Below are 25,678 nucleotides of genomic sequence, written 5' to 3' on the forward strand. Positions count from 1 at the left end.
ATTATTCAAAAAATAAGTGTTCCTGATTTCTTAAGGACAGCTAAAAAGGAATCACTACTCCCCTGGCACATAGTATCTTATAAATATAGCACTAAACATTACCAGCATCTATTCAGGTATCTGACAGCAACAACAGACAATATTTCTAAACTTGGAATAGATTAGAAAAACATTTTACTTGATACATTTGACACTGTCAACATGACATACTCTTTCCTTTTCTTTGGCACCGCTATATTAAGGGATCAATCTCCTTAATTGACTCCAAATTTAGACAGTTCATATTCCACAGCATATTTTGTCGTGTTCTTCGGTGTTTGACTCCTGTTTTACCCTTGCCCACCAAAATCTATACTTACATTTTTGCAAATAATTTCCACTGTGAACTATGTGTTGACACCAACATTGAAAATAAAATAAGCTAAAACTAACAGTTGACAAAAGAGGAGCTACTGTTGCTGGGTGGTTCCTTTATCTGGGAACTGGGAAGGCTGTCTGTTCTGGACTGAGTTATACCCTGCCTGAAGAAATAGGTATGTAGGTTAGGGCTGCCTCTTGATCAAACATTGCTTGAGGCCCAGGTGGTTTTGGTAGCATGGAGTGTATTTTTGGCTCCGGTTGGTTTGCCAGCCATGGCAATTCCTGGGCTAGGAGAGCATGGCAATAGAAATCCCTGCTCTAGTAACTTCAAGTTGGACTACTGCAGTGTACTGTAAACTGCTTAGAGGTTTTCTTACAATCAAGGAGTGTATAAATTTTGAGCAAGAATCTTATGCATCTCAAGAAGTTTAAACAACAACAACTCCTAACCCTCATAGCTATAAACACTTGAGAAATCAAAACGTTGTACAATATCAAAACCCCAATATAAGCGATATAATTAATTTTAATTCCAACAGTGACAAAATTATGAATGTTCGGCTCATTCACGGCTTATCTGGAAAGTCAGATAAGAAAAGATCTGTCCTATTTTTTAATATTCCAGGTAGTCTCACAAAAAACATTGGCTTGGATTCTGAAACAAGTCAACAAGAGTGTTCATAGAAAATAAGTTTCTTGTCCCCTGCTCCCTTTTGCATTCACACCTGCATCCCCCCAAAAGTCTACCTGGAGGGCGAGGGCTTACCTGAGCAAAGTGGGGCATGGTTCCTTGCTGGCTCCTCATGACCCACCCCACATTGTTCAGGAAGGTCTCTGGCCACCCACAGGAGGTTCAGATGGCTGTAGCAGGATATAGGAGACAGAAAACTTCTGTCTGTTAACTTCCTTAAGTTAGCTTTTTTTAGGATCAGAGCCAGGATGTCAAGAGAAATACAAAATTATGCCAAATACTGGCCGAGTTCCACAGTTCAGTTAGCTTTGCTTCCTAAAAAAAATTACATCTACTGCCAAACACATAATTTCTACATTACAAATTTGCCCTGAGTCTGCTAAAATGATTTCTGAAGGAGGCATGGTTAAATAAAGAATACTATGCATACCATACAAGATTGTTATTAGAACTGATAATTAATAATTAGAATTATTAACAATATACACACACTAATTATCTTCCATTTGCTCCATCTCCTGGAAAGTTTACATATACATTGGTCTTACCGTGCGAATACAGAAAATGAGCAATGAGATATTCAAAATTATTAAGTCCTCCTGTACCAAAATTATTAAATCCTGTACAAAACCTTTGAAATTGTATCTGTACTTGCTTGAACATATGTAGAAACTCTTATAGATAATCAGTTCATTAGTCCAAAGAAATCAAATTTCTGGTTAACCAAAAATTTATCAGGTTGTCCAGAGTGACAAGGAAACATTGTATTTATCAGTCATGCTTGTATTTCACCTTCATCCAAGTTGCTTATGGAGCGGAGTCCATTTCCCCCCTCACTACAACACTGTGACATATGCTCATCAAGTGACTAATGTAAGGTTATCTAATGAATATCATGGTGAATCTGAGATTCAAGACAGTTGTTTCCCAAAGCTAATGGAATAAACTTGTGGGTATAAGGAGAGGAAATATTAACATATTTCTAGATTAGCTAACTTATAAGTATGCTTCCATGCAAGCTTACTCAAAAGTAAATCCTCATGAGTAAATCCTACTGGTGCCATAATGTATAAACTTAAATACAATGCCCTGCCTGCATCTGTCTACAAGTTAATTCTCATCTATGATCCAGCTCTTCATTAAGAAGCAGAAACTAACCACCGTTTACCAAGATCGAAACACCATTTCCAACTTAGCTCTCTGCTATTACTACAATTTTGGCAAACTGAAATTTACACAGCAACATCACTAACCCAGTGATGTAGGCTAACAAAATTAAACACAAGGCAAAGCATCTGAAACATGAAGCTAGCTAATATAACACAATGATTAAATTTTAAATTACCCACTTCAGCAACTAGTTGCCATCCAAAGTGACGAGAGCAATTAATGTACAAGGACACCTTCCCAAATGAACCCACCCAAGGTAGTTACCGTATTTTTCGCACGATTGGACGCACCGGACCATAGGACGCACCTAGTTTTCAGGGGGGGGGGGAATCAAGGAAAAAATATGATCCCCCCCGCAGCTCTGGGAGCAGTGGACAGGCTGCACGCAGCCTGTGCGCTACTCCAAGACCTTCTCCCTGCTTTTGCGGGAGGTGGCGGAATTCCCCCACCTCCCGCAAAAGCCCACAGGAGCCCCGCGTGACTCCTGCGGGCTTTTCGACCAGGAGGGAGAAGGGACTGAAACGGCCAGTCAGTCCCTTCTCCCTCCTTGGGGAAAAGCCCCCAAGAGCCGCTCGCTCTTTAAAGGGTGCGCGGCTCCTGCGGGCTTTTCTAGGAGGTGGGGGAATTCCCCCACCTCCTAGAAAAGCCAGCAGAAGCCGTGGAGCCCCTTTAAAGAGCGCACGGCTTTTGCCTGCTTCTGCGGGAGGTGGGGGAATTCCCCCATCTCCCGCAAAAGCCCGCAGGAGGGAGAAGGGACTGACTCGGCCAGTCAGTCCCTTCTCCCTCCTTGGGGAAAAGCCCCCAAGAGCTGCGCGCTCTTTAAAGGCTGCGCGGCTCTTGCAGGCTTTTCTGCGAGGTGGGGGAATTCCCCCACCTCCTAGAAAAGCCAGCAGAAGCCACGGAGCCCCTTTAAAGAGCGCGGGGCTTTTGCCTGCTTTTGCGGGAGGTGGGGGAATTCCCCCATCTCCTGCAAAAGCCCGCAGGAGGGAGAAGGGACTGACTTGGCCAGTCAGTCCCTTCTCCCTCCTTGGGGAAAAGCCCCCAAGAGCTGCGCGCTCTTTAAAGGCTGCGTGGCTCTTGCAGGCTTTTCTGCGAGGTTGGGGAATTCCCCCACCTCCTAGAAAAGCCAGAAAAGCTGCGCAGTCCCTTTAAAGAGCGCACGGCTTTTGCCTGCTTTTGCGGGAGGTGGGGGAATTCCCCCATCTCCCGCAAAAGCCCGCAGGAGGGAGAAGGGACTGACTCGGCCAGTCAGTCCCTTCTCCCTCCTTGGGGAAAAGCCCCCAAGAGCCGCTCGGTCTTTAAAGGGTGCGCGGCTCCTGCGGGCTTTTCTAGGAGGTGGGGGAATTCCCCCACCTCCTAGAAAAGCCAGCAGAAGCCGTGGAGCCCCTTTAAAGAGCGCACGGCTTTTGCCTGCTTTTGCGGGAGGTGGGGGAATTCAGGAGGGTTGGAGAGTAGCGGGAAGGCGTCGCGCGCCTCCCCGCTGCCCCCCATCCTCTGGGGCTGGCGATGGGGGAAGCGCTGCTTTCCCCACCGCCAGCCTCAAAGAGCAGACTCTCCTGGCTTCAGCCGAAGCAACACGAAGCCTCCGGAGCGCAGGCTTCGGAGGCTTTGCCTTGCTATCGCTGAAGCCAGGGAGCCTGCATTCGCTCCATAGGACGCACACACATTTCCCCTTCATTTTTGGAGGGGGAAAAGTGCGTCCTATAGAGCGAAAAATACGGTACATATTTTCATATGGACAATGTTGAAGTTACAAAAAAATTCCTTTTTACATTAATTCACTGATATACATCCCTTTCTCATTTGTCAGTACAGTATTAAAGCACCAAATGAGACATTAGAAGTAGAAAAGTTTTCAGTAGTCCTGGATTGTTTTGGTGTGTCTAATAATGAAATGCTGCTATTGAAGGTTCCAATGTCAGTTGGAAGAATAGTGGAAGGGGTAGCTAAACCCTTCTTCCCAGACCAATTTTGCACACTCAGTTGTCTCTAGTACAAGAGACATTTAATGGAAAAGCACCCAGGTGAAAATGGCTAAGTCCTCATATTCATCTTCCTCTACAGACTGCAGCTGCATTTGGTAATAAACAAAAACATTGGCTGGGGAAGAACTACAAATCACTCATGCAAATCACTCATCCTAAATAACTTTCCCTACGAAGGAGGAAATCTCTAAACATAAGTAAGAAAGCACAATATAGCAAAAAAGAACAAGGGAATATAAGTAGTTATGAAGTATGCAGGCTTAGATGCTTTTCTGTCATAAAGATAATGTATTTAGGAAGCCAGAATGCTAAACTATTTTAATTAACATTTTTCCTGATGGACTTTGAACAACTGTATAGTCAGCCCTCGACACATTAACAGAATATACTTGCAGAACAGAAGATACCATAAACAGAAGTACAGTGGTACCTCAGGTTAAGAACTTAATTCGTTCCAGAGGTCCGTTCTTAACCTGAAATGGTTCTTAACCTGAAGCGTGCTTTTGCTAATGAAGCCTCCTGCTGCCACTGTGCCACTGGCGAGCGATTTCCGTTCTTATCCTGGGGCAAAGTTCTTAACCTGGAGCAACCACTTCCTGGTTAGCGGAGTTTGTAACCCGAAGTGTCTGTAACCCAAAGCATCTGTAACCCGAGGTACCACTGTACTTAGAATCTTTCAATGAAAGTACTACCATGTCATAAAACAGAAGTTATTACATATTTGTAGAAATATCCTCTGGTACAGAATTATTGTTTTAGGCTAATATGCCCAAGTACAGAACATTAGTTAGATATGTTTTTAAAAAATCCAGAGGCCTGGTTTGCCAGGTTCCTGGGATAAGATCCCAGAATGTCTGCCCACTTGTGCAAAAGGAACTCCAGTAGCACAATGGCTCTTCCCGTTTCTCTCCTCCATATTGCAGTCCACACATGCCTCCCAAAACTGTTCCAGAGGGTGCCTCAAATCTGCAGAGGAGATTTGGGGAGCTTGAAGAAGACCCATTGTACTAGAAGAAGCTATTCATGCAATGCTAGATCTCACCCATAGAAATATGAAGTTGCCACCTATGAGCTACAGGGAGCCCTAGTTGATAAAGTATCTCTGCCCCAGCTAAAAATGTGTTAAGGAAAAGCATAAGAAAGCAATATCCATTTATTTAATTAAAGCAACAGCTCAGATTACTAAGGGCCCTGTGTGCTAGCAGCCAAATCCTGTAATAACTTAGAAGCTAACTTCTAGGTGTAGGAAGCTTGTAGATACCTAGTTTTCAGTGCTACCCTATCAGAGAAGCTTGAGGAGCCACAGTAGATTAGTCTAGGCTCCAATTTTGGAGAAGGGGTAAAAAGAATACTCCACTATTACATATAGCTCCACAGAATACAAATCTAGCCAGTCGAAGCATCAGTTTAGGTTTTTTTGTTTTTTTGTTTTGTTTTGCTCATGGCAGACCAGCTTTCCTAGGTTATTTAAAGCCAGCAAAAAACTAGGAAAGGTTGCCTTAAAAAAAAATCACACATGACTGACAGTGCCTGTGGTTCTGAAATGCATCTGGCAGAGGTAATGGCTACAAGGAACACGACTTTAAAGGATAGTAAGCCTAGCAGGACCAACTTGAGCGGATGAAAAGGAGGTCATTGTAGAGCCAATAGAGTGGTATGCAAACCCCAGATGGGGAACCTATGTTGCACTGGCGGGGATTGAAGGAAAATGTGAGAGGAACGGGTGAGTAGACAATAAGTCGATCTGGGTCTTTGGAGACAATAGATGGAAGTGTCAAGGTCTGACAATGCAAGGTGTTGGGCTTCAGGCCTAGAGATAAGCATTCCTGCAGAAAGAGGAGGTCTGAAACTGCTGCTTGTCTTGGAAAAGTTAATTTATTTGACACCCACTGTGATACCAAAAGGGTTTTTTTATCACCCTCTAAGGACTGCCCTAAATATGCCCTTTTTATAATCATTATTGTTTTTAGTTTGCTGACTGCTTCTGCAAGGGCTGTAATATCAACATCTTTGTGTTCCAAGCCCCTGCTCACCATTTGTCCCTTTAGAAAAATTAAATATTTTACCAACTGTTTCCAAGGTTCCTCTGCTGTGATTCTGTGATGCAATAAATCTGTGACCCTCCAAGATCCCCACAACTTGTCCTTTAATTTTTATTACTAAATTTAATGATCAATAAATGATAAAAATTGATTTAAAATAGTGTAGAATGGGAAAGTCTTGTGGAAGATAGCCTTGAGAACTGTAGTTCTCACCACACCCAGCTCTACACTTTGGTCTCATCCATGTTGACATGCAGTCTCAATGCGATCCTCAGCCCAAAAAAGGTTAGCTACAGCTAGAGGAAGCCAGTGAAATAAACATTGTAAATAAATTTGATTACTGAAGTGACACACAAAAGGCATGGAACACAGGCAAAAGTGGCTTGAAAGAAGAAACAAAGAAACTGCAGTATTCAATAGCAAACATTAAGAGAGTAGAGTAATAATTTAGTGGTATCAACTGAAAGGAAAAAAGACATATCTTTAAGATGTTTAATGGATTATAATGAAACCTTAGGTAAAATTAATCTGGAGGGCGGGGGGAACTACACCAATATTGCAAATTTGGGAACAAGGGGAAGCAACACTACCCAGAGCAAAGGAAAAAGAAAATATGATTAAGATTTAGGAGGAAATACTTTAAAGATATTTATAGCGCAATCCTATACACATATATTCAGAAGTAACTCCCACTGTATTCTGGGGGGCTTACTCCCAGGTATGTGTATAAAGGATGGCAGCCCTAAGGGACTTCATTTATCTATAGTGGCAGGGTTCATCAATTAAAGTGAACAGACCTTCGCAAAAATGGGCAACACACCTCCCTTAATGGACGCTTCTATGGGCCTTATGGCAAAGACAAGCCAGCTTTTCTCCAGATGTTTGTCAAAACTATCAGGACAGCAACATGTCCCCAGCATCTGTGTGCTACTCAGCTCTTCCCCACTCTAAAATGAATGCTACTGAGAAAAACACCTGCTACCATGAGGAATTCCAATCTATTTCTGCTTCCTGTAGATGTGAGGTTCAATTATAGATAATATACATATTCATCATATACACTCACCGGCTAATGTATAATCCATATCAAATCCAAAGCACTTTATTTTTTCCATGGCTAGACTTCTGTTCACAAAAACCCTGTAAAAGGAAAGTAAGAAACCCAATGATAAACATTTTTGACATGAAATCTGAAGGGAGCCTATGTAATAATTAAGTTCCTAAAGTGTCCAAGGATTGCTAAGGAGTTTGTCAATGGACCACATGACTTGACAAGTTGTTGTTGTTAATTATATCCCACCTTTCAGGATGCCAAATCCTTCCAAGGATCACAAGCAATATACATTAATAAAATCACCACAATTTATATCAAAACATAACAACAACAACAACAACAACAACAACAACAACAACATATTATTATAATAATTTATTATTTATACCCCACCCATCTGGCTGGGTTTCCCCAGGCACTCTGGGCGGCTTCCAACAAAATATTAAAATACAGTACTCTATCAAACAGTAAAACAGGGCTGCCTTCAGATGTCTTCTAAAAGTCTGGTAGTTGTTGTTCTCTTTGACATCTGGTGGGAGGGCATTCCACAGGGCGGGTGCCACTACCGAGAAGGCCCTCTGCCTGGTTCCCTGTAACTTGGCTTCTCACAGTGAGGAAACCACCAGAAGGCCCTCTGCGCTGGACCTCAAGCCATCAGGCTCCTTCCCACAGAGCAGTTGGTGGTAGTTCTAGTTCCCTATTAGGGGAAGAGGGGAAACCTTCTGATATCAGAATTTGTTTCCCTCTTTCTCCTAAAATCCTACCCACAAGATAGCTGGTAGCAGATGGCCCTGCAGAGGTAGGGAAGCATGGCAGACAGTGCAGTGTGGCCATTTACTTGGGAGCAAATGCCATTAGGCTCTGTATACTTAAGTCAGAGTAATTTTTTAAAAAAGAATACATTTATATAGTTATCCCATAGGTTTTCTGCATACATCAGAAAACAAATTAAACGACAATTAAAATACAATATAAAACAATAAAAGCTATTCAAAACTTTACAAACCCAATTAAAACACAGACATTAAAAAAATAAAACTATGAGTAAACATGCATAGAACTGAGCTGTTGATCTGCTACAGAAAACAAATTATTAAACACTGCTAGATGCTATCCATAGTAGTTTTACCTATTGGTTTCCTAACTACACCAGAATTTTTTATTTACATTATATGACATACTATAGAATAATATAATTGTAGAATTGGAAGGAACCCCGAGGGTCATCTAGCCCAGTCCCCTGCAAGTCAGGAATCTCAACTAAACCATCCATGACAGATGGCCATCCAACCTCTGCTTAAAAACTGCAATGAAGGAGAGTCCACCACCACTAACAAAGTCAACCATGCTGAACTGGAACATAAACATAAAAACAAAAAGTATTAACTACTCTGTAAAGCTCCCTAGTGAAAAAAGAAAGAAGCAGGTGGTGGGATATTAAAAGGGCATTACATAGACATTTGCCTTCTAACTGAAGTTAACTATGAAACTGTTAAAAATTACAATTACTCACAAAACCTAAACCTGTATTAATATATCACTGAAGAACTTATTGGGGGGGGGACCCTTTGCAACCTCACTGTAACCTAACCAACATATACAAATGAATTTGTTTCCAATTTTATAGTCAAAATACTATTTCACTTGAACATTCCAAGAATGTGTGAATGATATATGCAAGATAAAGAGAAAATCTGTCAGATACCATATCTCCTCACTTAAACCCAATCCTTCCTGGGTCTGAAGCCAGGGCTCTCACTACATGACCATGCCAAAGCTAGGAATTTTTTTGTTAGAGAAATTCCACTATCTGCCCTTCCTTTTCCTCCTCCAGACATCTGTTCTGCCAACAACACTCTGTGCTGTCCCTAACATCACAACTCATTTGTTTACATCTGCCTTCGTGCATTCATACCAGTCTCCCTCAGAATGTCTTCATGTGTTTCTACCTGTCCTTGTATTTGACTGGACTCTAAAAACTGCCCTGCTCTTTGGCAATGCATCTCTAATTTCATGGCTCTGATCCATGGTTTGCTCTTGACTTTCCTCTTCGTCTCATACCCTAATGACATCTGGATGATATCCAGATTCAGAACGAGCCAAGATTTACGGCACAACAGAGGAGGAGGAAGGAGATTTGATCCTGCAAACAAGTGCTGCTCTTCAACTTAACTTGTTAAAGAGAAAAATACAAAGTCAGGTATATTTGATTGTGAATATGGTTTACCTTTACCTTTACCTTTATGGTTACACCAAGTATTTTCATGCATACAATTCAACAGTAGACAATTAGTGAACCATGGACTATCAACAGAGATGCTGACTGGCTCACCACTCACCTGTGCACGACATCACAGCACATTTGTACCCCATCTAGAGTAAGCAGTGCATCAGTCTAGGACTTTCAACTATGAATTGTCTGAAAACAGCAAGTATGGGGTAGCTGGAAGGTAGAGCTTTTGTCCCTCTCCCTTGTGCTCTGCTGTCCCTTGGACAACCAGCTAGATGTAGTAGTACTACTCAATGTAGTAGTTCTGTCACTTTTATCCTCTCTAAAAAATCCAGAAACCAAAATTACAACCACCAATGCCCTTTATGTTAAAAGGTCTTTAATATCCAAAAGGAGAGACTGAATTCACCTAGCTGCATACTTCAAAATACAGATTTAATTTCAGGCTGCACATAGGAATGCTGCGCACAATGCCATCAACAATTAAAATCCTTTAATAAGGGAAAGTTGACAAATTGAAGAATCATAGAATTGCAGAGTTGGAAGGGACCAAGAGGGTCATCTAGTCCAACAGCCTGCAATGCAGGAATCTTTTGCCCAGTGTGGGGCTGAAACCCATGACCCTGAGATTAAGAGTCTCATACTCTGCTGAGTGAGCTGCAAGGCAACAAATTACAATTATTTCTAATAGCTGATGAATGGATAAATTCAGTACATTCTGAATTTATGTCTTCAGCATTGATAAGAAAATGGTGGTATACAAGTATAAGTATAAGCATGCACCGTTATATCCTAAGGCTTTGCTTGGATGCTCCATTCAGACTGCTAATATGATGTGGATAATTAATCTAACCTTTCATTCACACAGAACTGTGAGAACAGATGTAAAAAGGAAGCAGGCAAATACATACAAAAAGGGAGAGCTATCTATTACTTATATTCTAAGATATTTTTACTCCCAAAACCAAGCACTGAAAAAGCAATTAGCATCACTAAAAAGAAATTTGAAAAAGTGAATATTTGTATAGCAAACTTTTAACATCCAAGCTCACGCTATCCTATTTCTGCACTAGTAATCTTACCTCATCTCACTTGGATGCTCCTCTTGTAAAATGCGTAGCTGTCCAATTCAGAAACTTGCCTAATCACATTACCTAATTTTCTTCATCTATACATAATTTTGCATCAGTCTGACTTGACGCACGAAGTCTGAAACAAGACTGAAGGTACCACATATCTCCTTAGCCAGTGTTACATAATAAACATCCGTGGCTAATTTAACAAGTCACTGGATATCACTGTTCTACACAAGTCCATTTGGAATAGAGTTTCTCTGGCTATAGCATGTTTTACCCTTAACTTTCCATGCTTCTTCAGGAGTCACAGTTTCCTGGCAAGCTGCCTTATTTGGCAGTGAAGCATGTAAAGTACAAGGGAGGGGGGGCGGTAACAGACGGGGAATTAAAGTTGACAATCTTAAAAGTTACATAATAGCCAGCATCATACTATATTAGGGGGGAAACAAACAGAATAAACATTCTTGCAAATATTTCATGATTCACTGAAGACACTGTCTGGAAATAAAGAGAAAAGCAGCATCACTGAATATCCTGCTTTAAAATTAAGCAGATATATTTAATCATCCTCTTCTCACACAGAATTTGGATCATCTAGTGCCTTTCAGTTTGGCAGAAAAAGAGGGTCACTAAGTGGTGGCTTCTGCATACTTGTAGGATTCTCCAGATATACAGAAGTATATTAGTTTGTGTAAGAAAAGGTGACCAATCAATCAATATTTCTCCCCGTGTATTATTACATTCATATCCCAGCTTTAATCCCAGCAGCTCGAAGTGGCATATATTCTTCTCCTCCTTTCCATTTTATCCTCACAACAACCCTGTGAAGTAGATTAGGTTGTGAGGCTGTGACTGGTGCAAAGCCACCCAGTGAACTTTGTGGGGCTGTGTGGAGATCTGAATCCTGGTCTCCCAGGTGCCAGTCAAACGACACTCTAACCACTGTAATAATGTGGCATGCTTATTTAATGTGCTACCACCTAGCATCTTCACTGTACAGTTTCACGGCATCACTTTACTCAGGCCTCTGCCAGTATAAATTATTTTCTTTTGTGAACTGACCTCTTTTGCTGAATTTATACTGTTCTGTACCATCTGAAACTGTCTTATGTAATTCTAATGGTTTTATTTTTAAAAAATAATTGAAGACTCTAATACTGTAACCCACCCTGGAATCTTATGGCATTTACCAGTGACATCAGCTGATGGACAGTTGGCTGTGATTTAGGCGGATATGGTTTTGCAGGTCATCTTGGCTCCCCTAGCTGACCAAGACTGACCCGCTGGCTGGAGATTCGCCACCCTTGCGTCTACAACCGCTAAGCCACAGTAGGGAAGCCACACTCACACACACTACATCAGACATCATACATGATGTCAGACGTGGGGCAGGCAATAATGGGGTTTCAAACAGACAATCAGGATCCATCAGCTGATAGGCAGTGGGAGTGCTTCTGGCTCAAGGAGGGGAAAGTAGAAACTGCATCTTCTTCCCTGTGCTGCTCTTCAAAGCAGCGCCTGCAGCCCCTTTCAACTTCCAAAATCAGAAATTGAAAGGAGCAGTGTGGAGCTGCTTGCAAAAAGATCAGTTTGGCTGCAAGTGCCTGTACCCTCCTGAAAACAGGAATGCACAGCCAAAGCAAGCAACTCCATCTCCCCTCTCCAAGAATGGTGGGGGGGAGAGACTTGGGAAAACTTTGACTTTGCCCTCAACTCTGACCCCCAATGTTTGGGGTCATAAAGTTGTTGTTTGCTTAGGCTGCAAATGCTTCCATACGCAGCACTGGGAGACAAAAGTAGCTTCTCCTCCCCAGAGGTCTTCTTTAAAGAAGCCCAGCACTGAATGCCACACTAAGAAGGTGACCTCCCAAGCATTGGTCCCCTGCAGGAAACTCTAATGCACTGAAAAGTGCTTAGTTCGGGCTGGGTTTTGGAGTCCCAAAGTCAGGAATTCAGAGCACCTCATCAGCAGTGATGCAGTGCTAAAACGAAACGGAAAACATTTCTTTTTAATAAAATAATAATAATTGCATTTTTCCATTACATACATTTGTTTCTTTCTAGTTTTTCTGATCACTTCTTTTAAACATCTAGTACAACATCTAATACAATAGTAAGCATCTATTACAACCATAGAACATCTCTAGTCACGTCCTGTCATATGAAGACTTCCCAGCCTATCTTTGCTTGACATCCTAGATTTTAATTTGATTTTGCTGCATCTCTTTAGTTTGTATTTCCCAAATTCAAACCCAGATTCTAGTATTAGCAATACAAGGAGAATGTTCGAAGAAACAAAAGCTGATTCAAATCAAGAAAAAGGTTAATTCATTTCAAGTTTCCTACTAACATTTCTTCAAGTATTTCTTAAATAATTGTGCAAATTATAATACTAAAGTCATCTTTAAAAAAATGTTTCACAGAAATGAAAGATACATATAGGAAGAAACAAAGAATACTCTCACCCTCATCTTTATTGACAACTACAGTGTTATTTATACTGCTGCTTCATGCTTATAACCACACCTTGTATCTGTTCATCATATGTATGTTTTCCTTTTTTAAACCTATGAAATGAAATTTGTTTTTAAAAATCCCATATGGTCTCTCTATTAAAACCAGCATCCATAACAGTGAAGTTAGCAGCATAGTCCTATACATATCCACTGAGAATTATATCCCACTAAGTTCAATGGGGCTTACTCCCAACCAGTTGGGTATAGGATTGCTGCCTAAATGTAGGAGAATAGGTATGTACACACTGGGCAATTTTGTCTTTTCTTCTTTCCAGTATTGCTCCTTTCTACTTCATTCTGCCTGGGCTAGCTCCACCCTTACAAAACAAAGTAGCAAACAAAAATAAAATGCCCATGACTCATAGGTCAAAGCAAGGTTTAATAGTTAATTGGGTAGACTAGATCAGTTTGTTTTTATCAGGTGACAATGAAGTATACTCTGCCTACCAAACCCTCTACCTACTATACACAGGCACCTAAATATTCGTATCTGATAAATCTCCTTTACCTGGATGTATCTAGCAGAAGCAATGGTTCTGTTTAGAGATTAAGGATTGTATCTATGTTTTACTCAAAATAAACTCACTGAAATTAATGAGCCTAAGTTAAACATGTTAATTAGCTTTAAAAGGTCTACTCTGAGTAGGACTAGCACAAACTACAACTCCAGGGCTGCAATCCTAAAATAAGGGATGCATGAAATCCAAAGGCCTTTCAGCCACTTCTTGCCAGGCTCAAACTTGAAGGGCAGACATGTGGTTGAGGGAAGAAAGGAGGAAGGGGAGGTTTAGACATGCTCAGAAGTGTGGCAAAATTTTCTGGTGGTTTGGGGATGTGACAGGAAACCTAGAGAGCTATTTGCATTTATATCCCGCTTCTTTCTCCAAGGAGCTCAAGCTGGCGGACCTGATTTTTTCCCACCTCATTTAATCCCCACAACAACCCTGTGCAATAGGTTAGGTTGAGCGGCAGTGACTGGCCCAAGGTCACCCTGTGAGCTTCATGGCTGAGTGGGGATTTGAACTCTGATCCCCCAGGTTTTGGTCCAGCACTCTAACCACCACAATACACTGGCTCTCATGTTTCCTTTAGATTCCAATTGCTTTCTGGCAAGCCCCAGAGCACTAACTTTTTAGCCCTTCCAATGTAAGTGCTATGACCAATTGATTTATGATCCGAGGACTGCAAACTAACAATAGGGCTGTCATGCCTATATTTAATACGGATTTAGTATTTTTTTTTTAAAGAACAAGTATGTATTTACAATTTTACACATTTTTAAACAGATGGGGAGGACGACTTAATCATCTATTTTTAGTCATCCTGCTTCTTTTTGCAATCCAAGAACTATTTCAATTAAAACATTAGCTTGATCCACCTGTGTTTCCACACCTCACATTCTCTTCACAAGCAAAGCAAAGCAAAGCAAAGCAAAGCAAAGCAAAGCAAAGCAAAGCAAAGCAAAGCAAAGCAAAGCACTAATCAATTCATAATAACTTTTTGTGCCTAATTTAGACCCCAACAGGACACACCACTTTACAACATCATACTGGTTCAGAGAAACCTATGATACAAATATAGACTATATGTCAAAAGTAAAGCCGAAGTAAATATAGAGACAGTATTAGAATTCTAACTAGAGGCCTAACTTCTAGACCTTTGCCCCTGCCCTATGGGTAAAGCTGCCTTTTGAAAGCAGAGAAAGGTGAAGCACTTCAACATGGTTTATGTCACCTGTGTCTTAGTGAGCCACAAAAGATACGGATTTCGGGGGGGGGGGACAGTTTTGTCCTACTACCTTGAAAAATTGCTACTAGTGAATTATAAACATATTGTATAAAATAAATGCAAATACCTGAGTTCTGTTTCTTGGCAGTTGCCAGTATCAAGGGAGAACGGAAATCCAACTTTTTCCATTGTTTAACCTTTACTAATCGCAGCTGTTAACCAAAGAACTGTATGCAATAGTCCAAAGGGTGACTAGAAGTATTCCCTCAGAGTGAAAAAATAGACATCATAGCAATTTGGTGTCTCATGCTCAACCTCCTTCCTGTCTAACTACAATCACAGTACATGACTGTACTCCTACAATGGGACCAGCCTCACAATTATCACCAAGCCAAATAAATGACTGGAAGTAAGGAAGTAGCACTCTGCTTGTATACAGTGAAGAAGAGCTTCCTAACAATGTTATATCAATGTTATTTCCACTTTGAAGATTATGGTATCAATAACTGCTTATAGATAGGCAGTGTCTTATTACAAAATGTTTCAGTAAGAAAGTAGCTGTAATTCAGTCCCTATTTTTGTTTATACCATAGGCATTTCCCACAAATAGGCTAGAAGAAGATATAATAAGATGTGCAGTTGACATCAGCTATTAGTCTAAAGCCTACTAATGCATGATATGGGGGGATCCTTGTACTGTGCACACTACAGATAAAACACAAATGCAGGCTATGAATGTTTTCCTGGGTCTCATGTTTTATCTTCCTTGAATTTACAGTATTTGCCATCCTAATTATAAGCTAGTTTTCCAAATGATGTTTTATTCAGTAAGTAAGCATTACACAGAACTTGCTACAGTAATACAATTATTGTAAAACAACAGTCAGTTAAACATCTTTCAAAAACTTTGAGGAAATATAAAAGTATATATCTATGCAGTTTCAGTCTCTGGCACTGAGTCAGTAATCAGCATTCACCACACTGGTTAAACAAGTCTCAAAATATTACACACAATACTCCACCCAGTATGGTTCAATACAAAACATTTATCAACAGAATTCTTCAGTTCCAAGTTTTAGCTATCATAGCTAAACACATACTCAAGTATCTAAACCCTGAAGTTGTATAGCATTAAAACATACCAAAGATCTAACAACATACCGCAGATCTAGTATCAGTAAAGTATTATTGATTTTTAAAGTAATTATTTTCTCTTGATTGAAACAGTGTCTTTACAGATGTGGTGGTGATGCTGTAGTTATAATCTAACATATGAAATCCAGAACAGGACCTGCACAAGACATTTTGAAGTCTTGGGACAGAATAACAACCACCTAAAGCTAATCAGTTGTTCTGGAACTTTAAAAAGATTCCACAATCTCCACACCCTGGGAGAAAAATTGCAGCAATAAATTAAATATCTAGCAATTTGCTGACCTTTCATGGCACCCAAAATTAGCTGCCTAAAGTGGCTTGTCTCACACACTGCCTAGTGGCAGGGCCAGCCCTGAAACAGAAATGGAATGAGGATAATGTGACATTGGACCTCCATGAAGGTCGATTTTCTGCAGGGGATGGAGGGGATCCTTGGATGGGTTTTCCCTCCCACTTGTTCCACAGGCAGGAATATGCAAATTAGACAAATCTTACCTCACTGTGGGTAGACAACACCTCCAGCTGACAAGATATTCCAATTCAGAAGAAAATATGTTAATCTCAGAGAAAAGCAGTGCATCCCATGGATACAAAATGCCAGCTGAACAAAATGCAAGAACTACAACTATTGAGGAAAAAGCAAAACAAAACAAAACAAAAACCCCAAAGAAACCCACATATAAAAAAGATTTGTCCAACTTACAGCCAATAACCAAAACTAGCTTACGACAGGTAGTATTCCTCCGCCCCCTGCAGAAAATGAACCTTCACAATTGGTCCAATGTCACATTTTCCTGCTGGGTAGAGGGGATCATCCAATGGGATGTACCACAGCTACTCAGAGAGGCAGGACCAGCTATGGACCTCCTACCTCTACTGGAGAACCACTGGCTGTAGTACTTGCCAACCAAAAGAAGCTTTGGCAGACGCACAGACATCAATCCTGTAATGTCTCACAAAGGTAGACAAAGAAGACCAGATGGCTTCCCTACAAATATCCCCCAGAGATGATGAAGGCAGCCAAAATAGAGGTACTCCTAGTAGAGTGAGCAGTGACCCCAGCAGACAAGTCAGAACAGAAACCTCACAACACTTGGAAATGCATCTTCTCAGCCATCTGGAAAGTGTAGCAGTTGAAACCTTCTTTCCCATGGTTTGGGACTGGAAGGAGAGAAACAGGGAATCACACAAGTAGAAGGATTCCATTCCCTTTAGATAGACATGCAGTGTGCTCGTCTTAAGTCCAAGAGAGTGCCTCTCCCTCTCCTTGTCCAATCTAGGGTGGGGGCAGAAAGAAGGTAACATGACATCCTAGTTCCTATCAAAACTTGAGTTAACCTTAGGAACAAACATAGGGTCCAACTTCAGGATCACTGAATCTGGGTAAAAAATGCAGTGTTCCTTATGCACTATTCACATTGGCATTCTGCTGAGTCATGAATAGGTCCATACAGGGCTGACCGAAGTGTAACACTATCTGTTCTAACACCATGGGCAGATGACTCAATTCTGCTTAAGACATGTCCTGGAGACTCAGCCAATCTGCCTGGTATTTGAAGCACCTGATACATATTCCACAGTGATAGATGCAAGGTGGTTCTCCGCCCAGTTGAACAGATGTGTTACCTCCCGCAGCAGTGTCAGAGATCTGGATCCACCCTAGTGCAAATATAAGCTTTCACACAAACTTGTCACCTGCTTTGCAGCCCTTGCCTGGCACTGCCACCCTGTGGCAGAGGCTGAGGCAGAGAGTAGAGGAATCAGTTTGCCTTTGGGCCTCTGAGCAGCATTGGTCCCCTCCCTTCTGGCCTGACATGTTGGTGGCATCAAGACTTCCTCTTCCAGCTGCCCAGAGATGATCCAATGCCTGTGAAGGCAAGAGTGCCCCTGAACTCTGCCACAGCTGCTGCGTCACTAGACCCAGGAGAGGAGGGGGGAAAGGAGGCAGTTTCCTGCCCCCTAGAGGAGTAGGAATGAACCTATGCAGGAGAGGCTGGAGTCACTGAGGAGCCCTGAGATCCCAACAAACCACTAAAGTAGACATTGTGCACTCTCTCCCACCAAAACCTGAGGTAAGGCCTGGGACCGAGCCTCAGACCATGGATGAGGAGAAAAAAGCAGGCCCCAGAAAGGCTATCTGAGGGACCATTCCCCCCTGCTTGTACCAAAACCTGCCAGATCCACCAACAGAACTTAGGGTGATGAGCTATGCTGTCAATCACTTGAATAGGAAGTGATGCAAGGCCCAGTGGCTGTGAACCCTCCAAAACCTCACTCTCTCAATGGGATGATCAGAAGGCCGACGTTGGTCTAAACTGACTTTTCTCCAGGTCAGCTAGCTGCTCCTCTGCAGCTTCTGCCAGCTCCTGGGATGAAGCGAACTTGAGGATACACGAAAGGAGACAGGTCTGATGTCACATTATCCTCATTCAGATTGGTCAGTAGAAACATTCAGTTTCTGTTGCAGGACAGAGTGAGAACAAGCTACTTTAGGCACCTTCACTCTGATGCCAACAAGTTATTTGCAGGTTTAGTGATAGCCTATTTTTGGAAATCCCAGGCTGAGCTACCTCTTGAGGTATGGAACAACAATATCTAGGACGTGGCTATTTCAGAGTGATTATCTGGGCTTAGAAGAGTAGCAAACAGTTTTATAAAGAGAGACAACTTTGATGAAACCCGCCCTCCCTTCTTTTCATAAGGGAAGTAGCAATTTCTTCCACCAGTTTTGCAAACATGTTTGTGGAGAGTCTATATTAACCATTAATGTCCTAAGATTATGTAAGAGTATGTTACAATCGTAATGCTGCGTTTATTATTTTTTGTGGCGATTGTATTAAATTTGATTTAATAAAATTTTAAAATATAAAAAAATGCAGGTCCACAAGGCTTCACAAATCCCCAATTTTTTAATGATCATTTGTACAAGTCCTCTGCAGTACTTCTGTGGTGCCAAAAGGTTTCCCCAAATTAGTCCTTGAATGGCTACACCCACTTTTTACACTTTAGCCACACCCACTTTGACATATGACCCTTTGAGGGTGGCCATGGGTTAATGCAGTACAGTGGTACCTCGGGTTAAGTACTTAATTCGTTCTGGAGGTCTGTCCTTAACCTGAAACTGTTCTTAACCTGAAGCACCACTTTAGCTAATGAGGCCTCCTGCTGCCGCCGCACTGCCGGAGCACGATTTCTGTTCTCATCCTGAAGCAAAGTTCTTAACCCGAGGTACTATTTCTGTAACCTGAAGCATATGGAAACTGAAGCATATGTAACCCGAGGTACCACTGTACTTGGCCTGGAAAACGCTATCATCTTGGGGGCCTTAGTATTTAACCTTTTCCTTGCATTTTGTTAATAGAAAAGAGAAATATTTAGAAAATTGACCTTCACTTTATTTTTACTAATCAAAATTAGCCAGTGTGGTGTAGTGGTTAAGAGCGGTAGTCATGTAATCTGGGGAACCGGGTTCGCGTCTCCGCTCCTCCACATGCAGCTACTGGGTGACCTTGGGCCAGTCACACTTCTTTGAAGTCTCTCAGCCCCACTCACCTCACAGAGTGTTTGTTGTGGGGGAGGAAGGGAAAGGAGATTGTTAGCCGCTTTGAGACTCCTGAAGGGGAGTGAAAGGCGGGATATCAAATCCAAACTCTTATTTCTTTCACACACCATTACCACAGCAGGCTCCAGAATGACTCCAATTGCTTATGTTTATTTGGACTTCTAATTGTCCTGGGTGCTGAATGGTGGCCTAAGAGGCATAATTTGATGCAATGTGTTAAGTGCCTCATATCATCTGTGTGACCTACCTTGTTGGTTGAGAATTCCACACATGGTGAAATATAAATAAAAAAGGTGCTTTGAATGCTCAAAAGTTCTATATAAAAACTAGTTAATTTAACTATAACCTCTTGTCAAAAGCCTATCAGGTAGTCAGTCTAACACTGAAGTACCGTATTTTTCCGTGTGTAAGATGCCCCCATGTAGAAGATGCCCCCTACTTTTGGGGACCCCAAATTTAGAAAATGGGCATATGCACTATCCGTGTATAAGACGCCTCCAGATTTTTAACCTTATTTTAAAGTAAAAAACCCTAGTTTTATACATGGAAAAGTATGGTAAATCAGGACTCCCATTCCCAGAGCTGTGTGGATTTAGGCCAGGAAACCATTCCTTCTTTATTCTAAAAATGTTACAGTGCAATCTTCTGGGATGTCTACTTAGAAATATGCCCCACTAAATCCAATGGGACTTACTCCAAAATAAGTGTACATAAGATTGCAGCCTTATTTCTTTTGATTTTTACTATTTTAATTTGTACAATCATGCCACTTTTTAAATCATATTTCCTTTTGCTAGTATGCATAAATCACCACTAAAAACAGGAGTGTGTTGCCTTTTTCAATAAGCAATAATACTTACCAACCAGGGCAAGAGATGTGGGAGGGAGGTCTTACTTTTTTTCTCCCCTACAGATTTTTGAAAGTCTCTCATTAGTTACATCCACTTCAGGCTTGCCAGAGGCTGGTAGGTTCAAGATCATTATCACCCCAGGGCCTAATACTGGCCACTGAAGGCAAGAAGCACCAACAGCAAATCTATACCTGGAGAAATCTATAGCTTGGACATGGTCAGTGGGATATCTGTGGCAGACAAGCCCTTTCAATGACAGTCGGCAGAGAGGTATCTCTGCTGCATCCTAACCCCCTTCAGCCAGCAAATCTGGAGATTAGGAGTGCTTTGTCAGACTGCAATCCTATACATACTAACCTGAAAGTAAAAACTTATGAGGTCAATGAGACTTACTAGGAACATATGTATGTATAGAATTGCACTGTTAAGGCTGGTCACAACACCGAGGCTTCAGAAATGTCAAGCTCAGTTTTCAAGAAGATTCCAAATGTGAAACTGATCAATGAGACCTAGAGAAGTAACATGGACTACAAGGAAGAAAAAAAAGAGGAGGAGCAGCTAGAAAATAGTGTTAAAAAATATGAATTATTGAGATTTTCAACATGACTCCATCCAGGTCATTTGACCACCTCGCAAGTTGGACATTTTTAAAGCTATAGAAATTATTTCATTCCTTGCCAACTTTTAAAACTCAGAATTCTCTTATACCATATGCACATATCTGTATCTGACACAAGAAGACATCCATTGATGATTACTTGATATAAAACTAATTTCTTCTGTTAAAAAACACATGTCCTCAATACGTGTATCTATATTTATGCAACATCCATGGAATATGTAGCAATGTGGCAGGGCTATTATTGTTGTCTTGACACCACTGGCACTGGCAAAGCAACAGCTGGAAAAAAAATATTTTCCATTACATCCACCAAGTCTGTCATCTATCTTTCCTCCGCACAAGTAGGGACAGGCTATTTTTAATATTCAGATGAGCCAAAAATAATATAGGGATGACAACCAAGTATAACTATTTCCGCTTAACCACCTGTTGACAGTTTTAGGCTTTGTTCAACACCAACTGATTGTCTCTTTTCCATACTAGCAAAGAATTAAACTTAGGTTTAATCTACTGTCACATTCTCTTAATTTTCCTACTTTCCTCTCCAAGTTAATTAATTCTATTTCATAACATTACAAGCCCAAACCCTCTCTAATTATGTCAACTTTGACGTTATTCACTCATTTGTGGAGAGTAAAGTAACAGGGAATTCTCTTAAAAATTTGTTTCTAATCTTAAAAAGTAGAAAAGCCTACATAAATCAATTTAAACATTAAGTATATGCCACCTAAATGAAAAATATAAAACAATTGTCTAGATCTTGGGTCATAACATTGTTGCAATATAGCAGGGGTAACAATACCACAACTCACAAAAACAAGCATCCCTTCTACCTCCTCTTTGCCTAAGAATGAATAACACAATGGTGGAAGCAACACAATCCTGCAAACATCAAGTTATGCAATATAAATAGACAGATTGAATGACACTGCCAGAGACATGCATAGTAAAAAAAGAAGAAGCCACGTCTGAGTTGAGGAGAGAAACCAGCAGTAAGAGATGCAGGGGCCTGTGGAACGGAAAGCAATGCCAGCTGGCTCTCAACCATGTGAAGATATTTGAATGTGGTCCTTAGGGCTCTGGAACTTTGCTTTTTCCTGCAGTAAAATGCTTTCCTTACATAAAGAGCTTACCGGTGATATGCTTCCCGACGATACTTCTTCATAGCATAGCCATCCATATTTGCAGGAAGATCTGCTGCATTTTGCAGTCTGTCACTCCATGAAGTTGTCATTTTGTTGTTGTTTTGTGCAATTGTCACTTAATTCTGAAACAACAAATGAAGACACTTTTTTAGTTTGTAATGTATGTCTCACCACTCCCTGTTTTTAAAAAGAGTCATAAATACTTGGGGGAAAGCAAGTGGCTGATAAAAACAGTTATCTTAGTTGTAAAAAGAAAAAAAAAAGACAAAACCAGAGACTCTAGCATACGTGTGGGGGTATATACTTCAGTATGCATACTTCAGTATGCATGCTTCAACAAGCTTGCTTCAACAAGAATGCTGTGCGATCTAAATGAATGCTTCTAGATTGCATCAACAGAAGTACAGTGTCTAGATCAGGTTTCCTCAACCTCGGTCCTCCAGATGTTTTGAGACTACAATTCCCATCATCCCTGACCACTGGTCCTGCTAACTAGGGATCATGGGAGTTGCAGGACAAAAACATCTGAAGGGCCGAGTTTGAGGAAGCCTGGTCTATATCATGGTAAGCAATGGTGCAGCTCTCTTCTGCTCATGTCTAGTTCTGGGAACCAACATTAAAGAAGGATATGAACAAACTGGAATGCATGCAGAGGTCAATAAAGTTGGTGAGGGGACCTGAAGACCAAGCCATTGGAGAAAAGATTGAAGGAGGTATATGTGGTTATCCTGAAGAAAAGATTATTAAAAGGCAATAAAATAGCCATCTTCAAATAACTGAGGAGCTATCACACAGATGATGATAGCTGCTCCAGAGCATAGGATGCAAGCCATTTAAATTAAAAGGAAAATGATTTAGACTAAATTTTAGGAAGATCTTTTTGACTTTATGGGCCATTTGACAGTGGAACAGACTGTCTGGGATGTGATAGACTCCCTTTCATTTGAATTTTCAAAGGAAAGACTGGATTGTCACCTAACAAGGATGCTGTAGTAATGCATACCCTGCATCAAGAGCTGCTTAGGTACATCAGAAGTCATCTAGTCTATGTTTCTATGAGTACTACAGAAAGAGAAAGAACCTACCTAAATTACATCCATTTATTAATGGAATATCAAACTTATTTACACAATTTAACATTTACAACAGCAACAGACCAACAACTGCAGGTCTCTCGTGTCTCATTCTATGTAACAACACACTTGGAGGGAGTACAGGAGCAAGCAGATAAAGCACTATAAACAAGGCATACTGAAGCAGTCTCTCCAGAAACCAGCACAAGCAGGAAATGGTCTTAAATTGTCAGACAAGGAGTTGATGAAAGGGAGAAACAGGAACCATCAGTTGCAAATGTATCAGGTTTGACTTGGCCTTTGGCCTGTTTGATATTGTGACTTGGCTTCTCCATCAACTGCCTCTTGAAAAGTCTGAGGACATTTTCTAGTCTCCAGCCACCGTCATTCCAGCAGCAACTAATGAAAGGATAATATCCTTATGGTATCACAATTATGATTTGTAAATCATTAAACACAGGAAAGACTTAAAGTATAAAGTTTTTACAACCATCAATTTAGGTCAGCTATGCTGACTAATGTGGCCCAAATTGCTCAATTTTCAATCTCTTTGCATTTTGCTATTTAAAACTTTCCTAAACTGACATGTTAATTCCTTGGGGGTGAGGGCAGCCCCAGCCAACAGAGAGAATGAATGCATTAAAGGACTGAGGTAAATTTCCTTTCCATTCATCATTTCAGTAAGAGAGATGGTTAGGAATACATATGGGGAGAAGCGAACAGAAGTAATTAAAATTCAGACATCAGTTCCATATATGTAAGGAAGCCCTTTTTTTGCTTATAAGCAATACACAAATTAATAAAAATGTATGTTTCTCAAGAACCACAGAGCCTAGAACTTGCCGATCAGAAGGTCAGCAGTTCAAATCCCCATGACGGGGTGAGCTCCCATTGCTCGGTCCCAGCTCCTGCCAACCTAGCAGTTTGAAAGCACATCAAAGTGCAAGTAGATAAATAGGTATGGCTCCGGCGGGAAGGTAAACGGCATTTCCGTGTGCTGCTCTGGTTTGCCAGAAGCAGCTTAGTCATGCTGGCCTCATGACCCGGAAGCTGTACGCCGGCTCCCTCGGCCAGTAAAGCGAGATGAGCGCCGCAACCCCAGAGTCGGTCACGACTGGACCTAATGGTCAGGGGTCCCTTTACCTTTACCTTATGTTTCTCAAGAACCTTCAGCTCCCTAGAAGCACAGTTTTTCCATACAAGCAGTTTACTTCAGCCAAAAATCATTTTTCCCCTGGTAGAGTGGAACAATAGTTGGCAAGTGCCTCTCCTCCTCCAAACTTAACTTTAAATCTGACACCAGGATCCAAATAGCAAATACCCAAACACACAGAAGGCTGAATCTCTTCCCATTGTGAATTCAAAGAATTAATGATTTGAATCCTTGTGTCAGAGTAAGATATTATAAGTTTACACACATTTGCTCCTTCACCATAGAGAGAAGATCTTCAGCCCTGGTAAGTGTCTGAACTGGACCTAAGATTCATCAATGAATCTTGTAATGCTTGGCAGGATGGAAAATAATGTGTTTAATGATGCAAAAGAAAATAGTATTAGCCAATTAACTAAACTGGTGCCTCAACTATGGCAACACCCTTTTAAGTTTGAAGTACCAAAGCGGATCAATAAGTACAGCGGTTTCATTCCAGGGATGAAAATGGATTATGATTTCTACCAAAAATTCCATAGGGTCATACTCGAATTCTTACTTCAGTACAGTGGTACCTGGGGTTAAGAACTTTATTCGTTCTGGAGGTCCATTCTTCTTCTTTTTTTTATTCAGAGGTCCGTTCTTAAATTACACACACATATAGTGGTACCTCAGATTAAGTACTTAATTCGTTCCGGAGGTCCGTACTTAACCTGAAACTGTTCTTAATCTGAGGAACCACTTTAGCTAATGGGGCCTCCCGCTGCTGCCGCCACGCAATTTCTGTTCTCATCCTGAAGCAAAGTTCTTAACCTGAGGTACTATTTCTGGGTTAGCAGTAGCAGAGTCTGTAACCTGAAGTGTCTGTAACCCGAGGTACCAGTGTAAATAAAGTGGATCCAATCCCTTAATGTAACTCCATTCCAAGTTATTTTACTGCTTTCACCTCTGTCCATACCAACTGACACAACGCAATACAGATTTCAAGCTGCTATGATGAATCAGAAAGGAGGATGCAGGAACCTTGTACAGTACTGATCTTCCTTTGGGTTAATGATTTTGTTTACTTTAACAAATGTTTCTTTTAAAATGATGCAAAGGGTACAAGTTAAAAATAAGTTGACCTGAACCCTGACATACTTTTGTAAGTCAGTAGGATAAGTATGTTAACAGCATAGGCGGCTAGCCAGCTAAAATTCTGAACTATAAAGTCTATGGCACCTTTCTTAAATTACAAAAACTTATTTTAAAGGCCAAGCATCTGTAAA

At 41.0% G+C, this 25,678-nt stretch overlaps 1 protein-coding gene across 14 annotated transcripts in view; it reads right to left on the bottom strand.

Moving 5' to 3' along the window:
* The window catches only part of NT5C2 (5'-nucleotidase, cytosolic II), an 88,504-nt gene that overhangs the window by 56,961 nt on the left and 5,865 nt on the right, over positions 1 to 25,678 (bottom strand). For 11 of the 14 annotated variants that reach the window (XR_014548796.1, XR_014548797.1, XR_014548798.1 and 8 more), the window contains 2 exons: positions 22,176 to 22,309; positions 7,315 to 7,388 (listed from right to left, as the gene is read on the bottom strand). Coding sequence is in view for 3 of the 14 variants with exons in the window: in XM_083616435.1 (XP_083472561.1) it covers positions 7,315 to 7,388; positions 22,176 to 22,276 (175 nt within the window). In the remaining 11 variants the exon portion in view is untranslated. Of the gene's footprint in view, positions 1 to 7,314; positions 7,389 to 22,175; positions 22,312 to 25,678 lie in introns of those variants that run through there. The other 3 variants (XM_083616430.1, XM_083616429.1, XM_083616433.1) reach the window with 3 other exon arrangements.

The sequence above is a fragment of the Podarcis filfolensis genome (genome assembly GCF_964270895.1).
Source record: "Podarcis filfolensis genome assembly, chromosome: 5".
Taxonomy (NCBI): Eukaryota; Metazoa; Chordata; class Lepidosauria; order Squamata; family Lacertidae; genus Podarcis; species Podarcis filfolensis.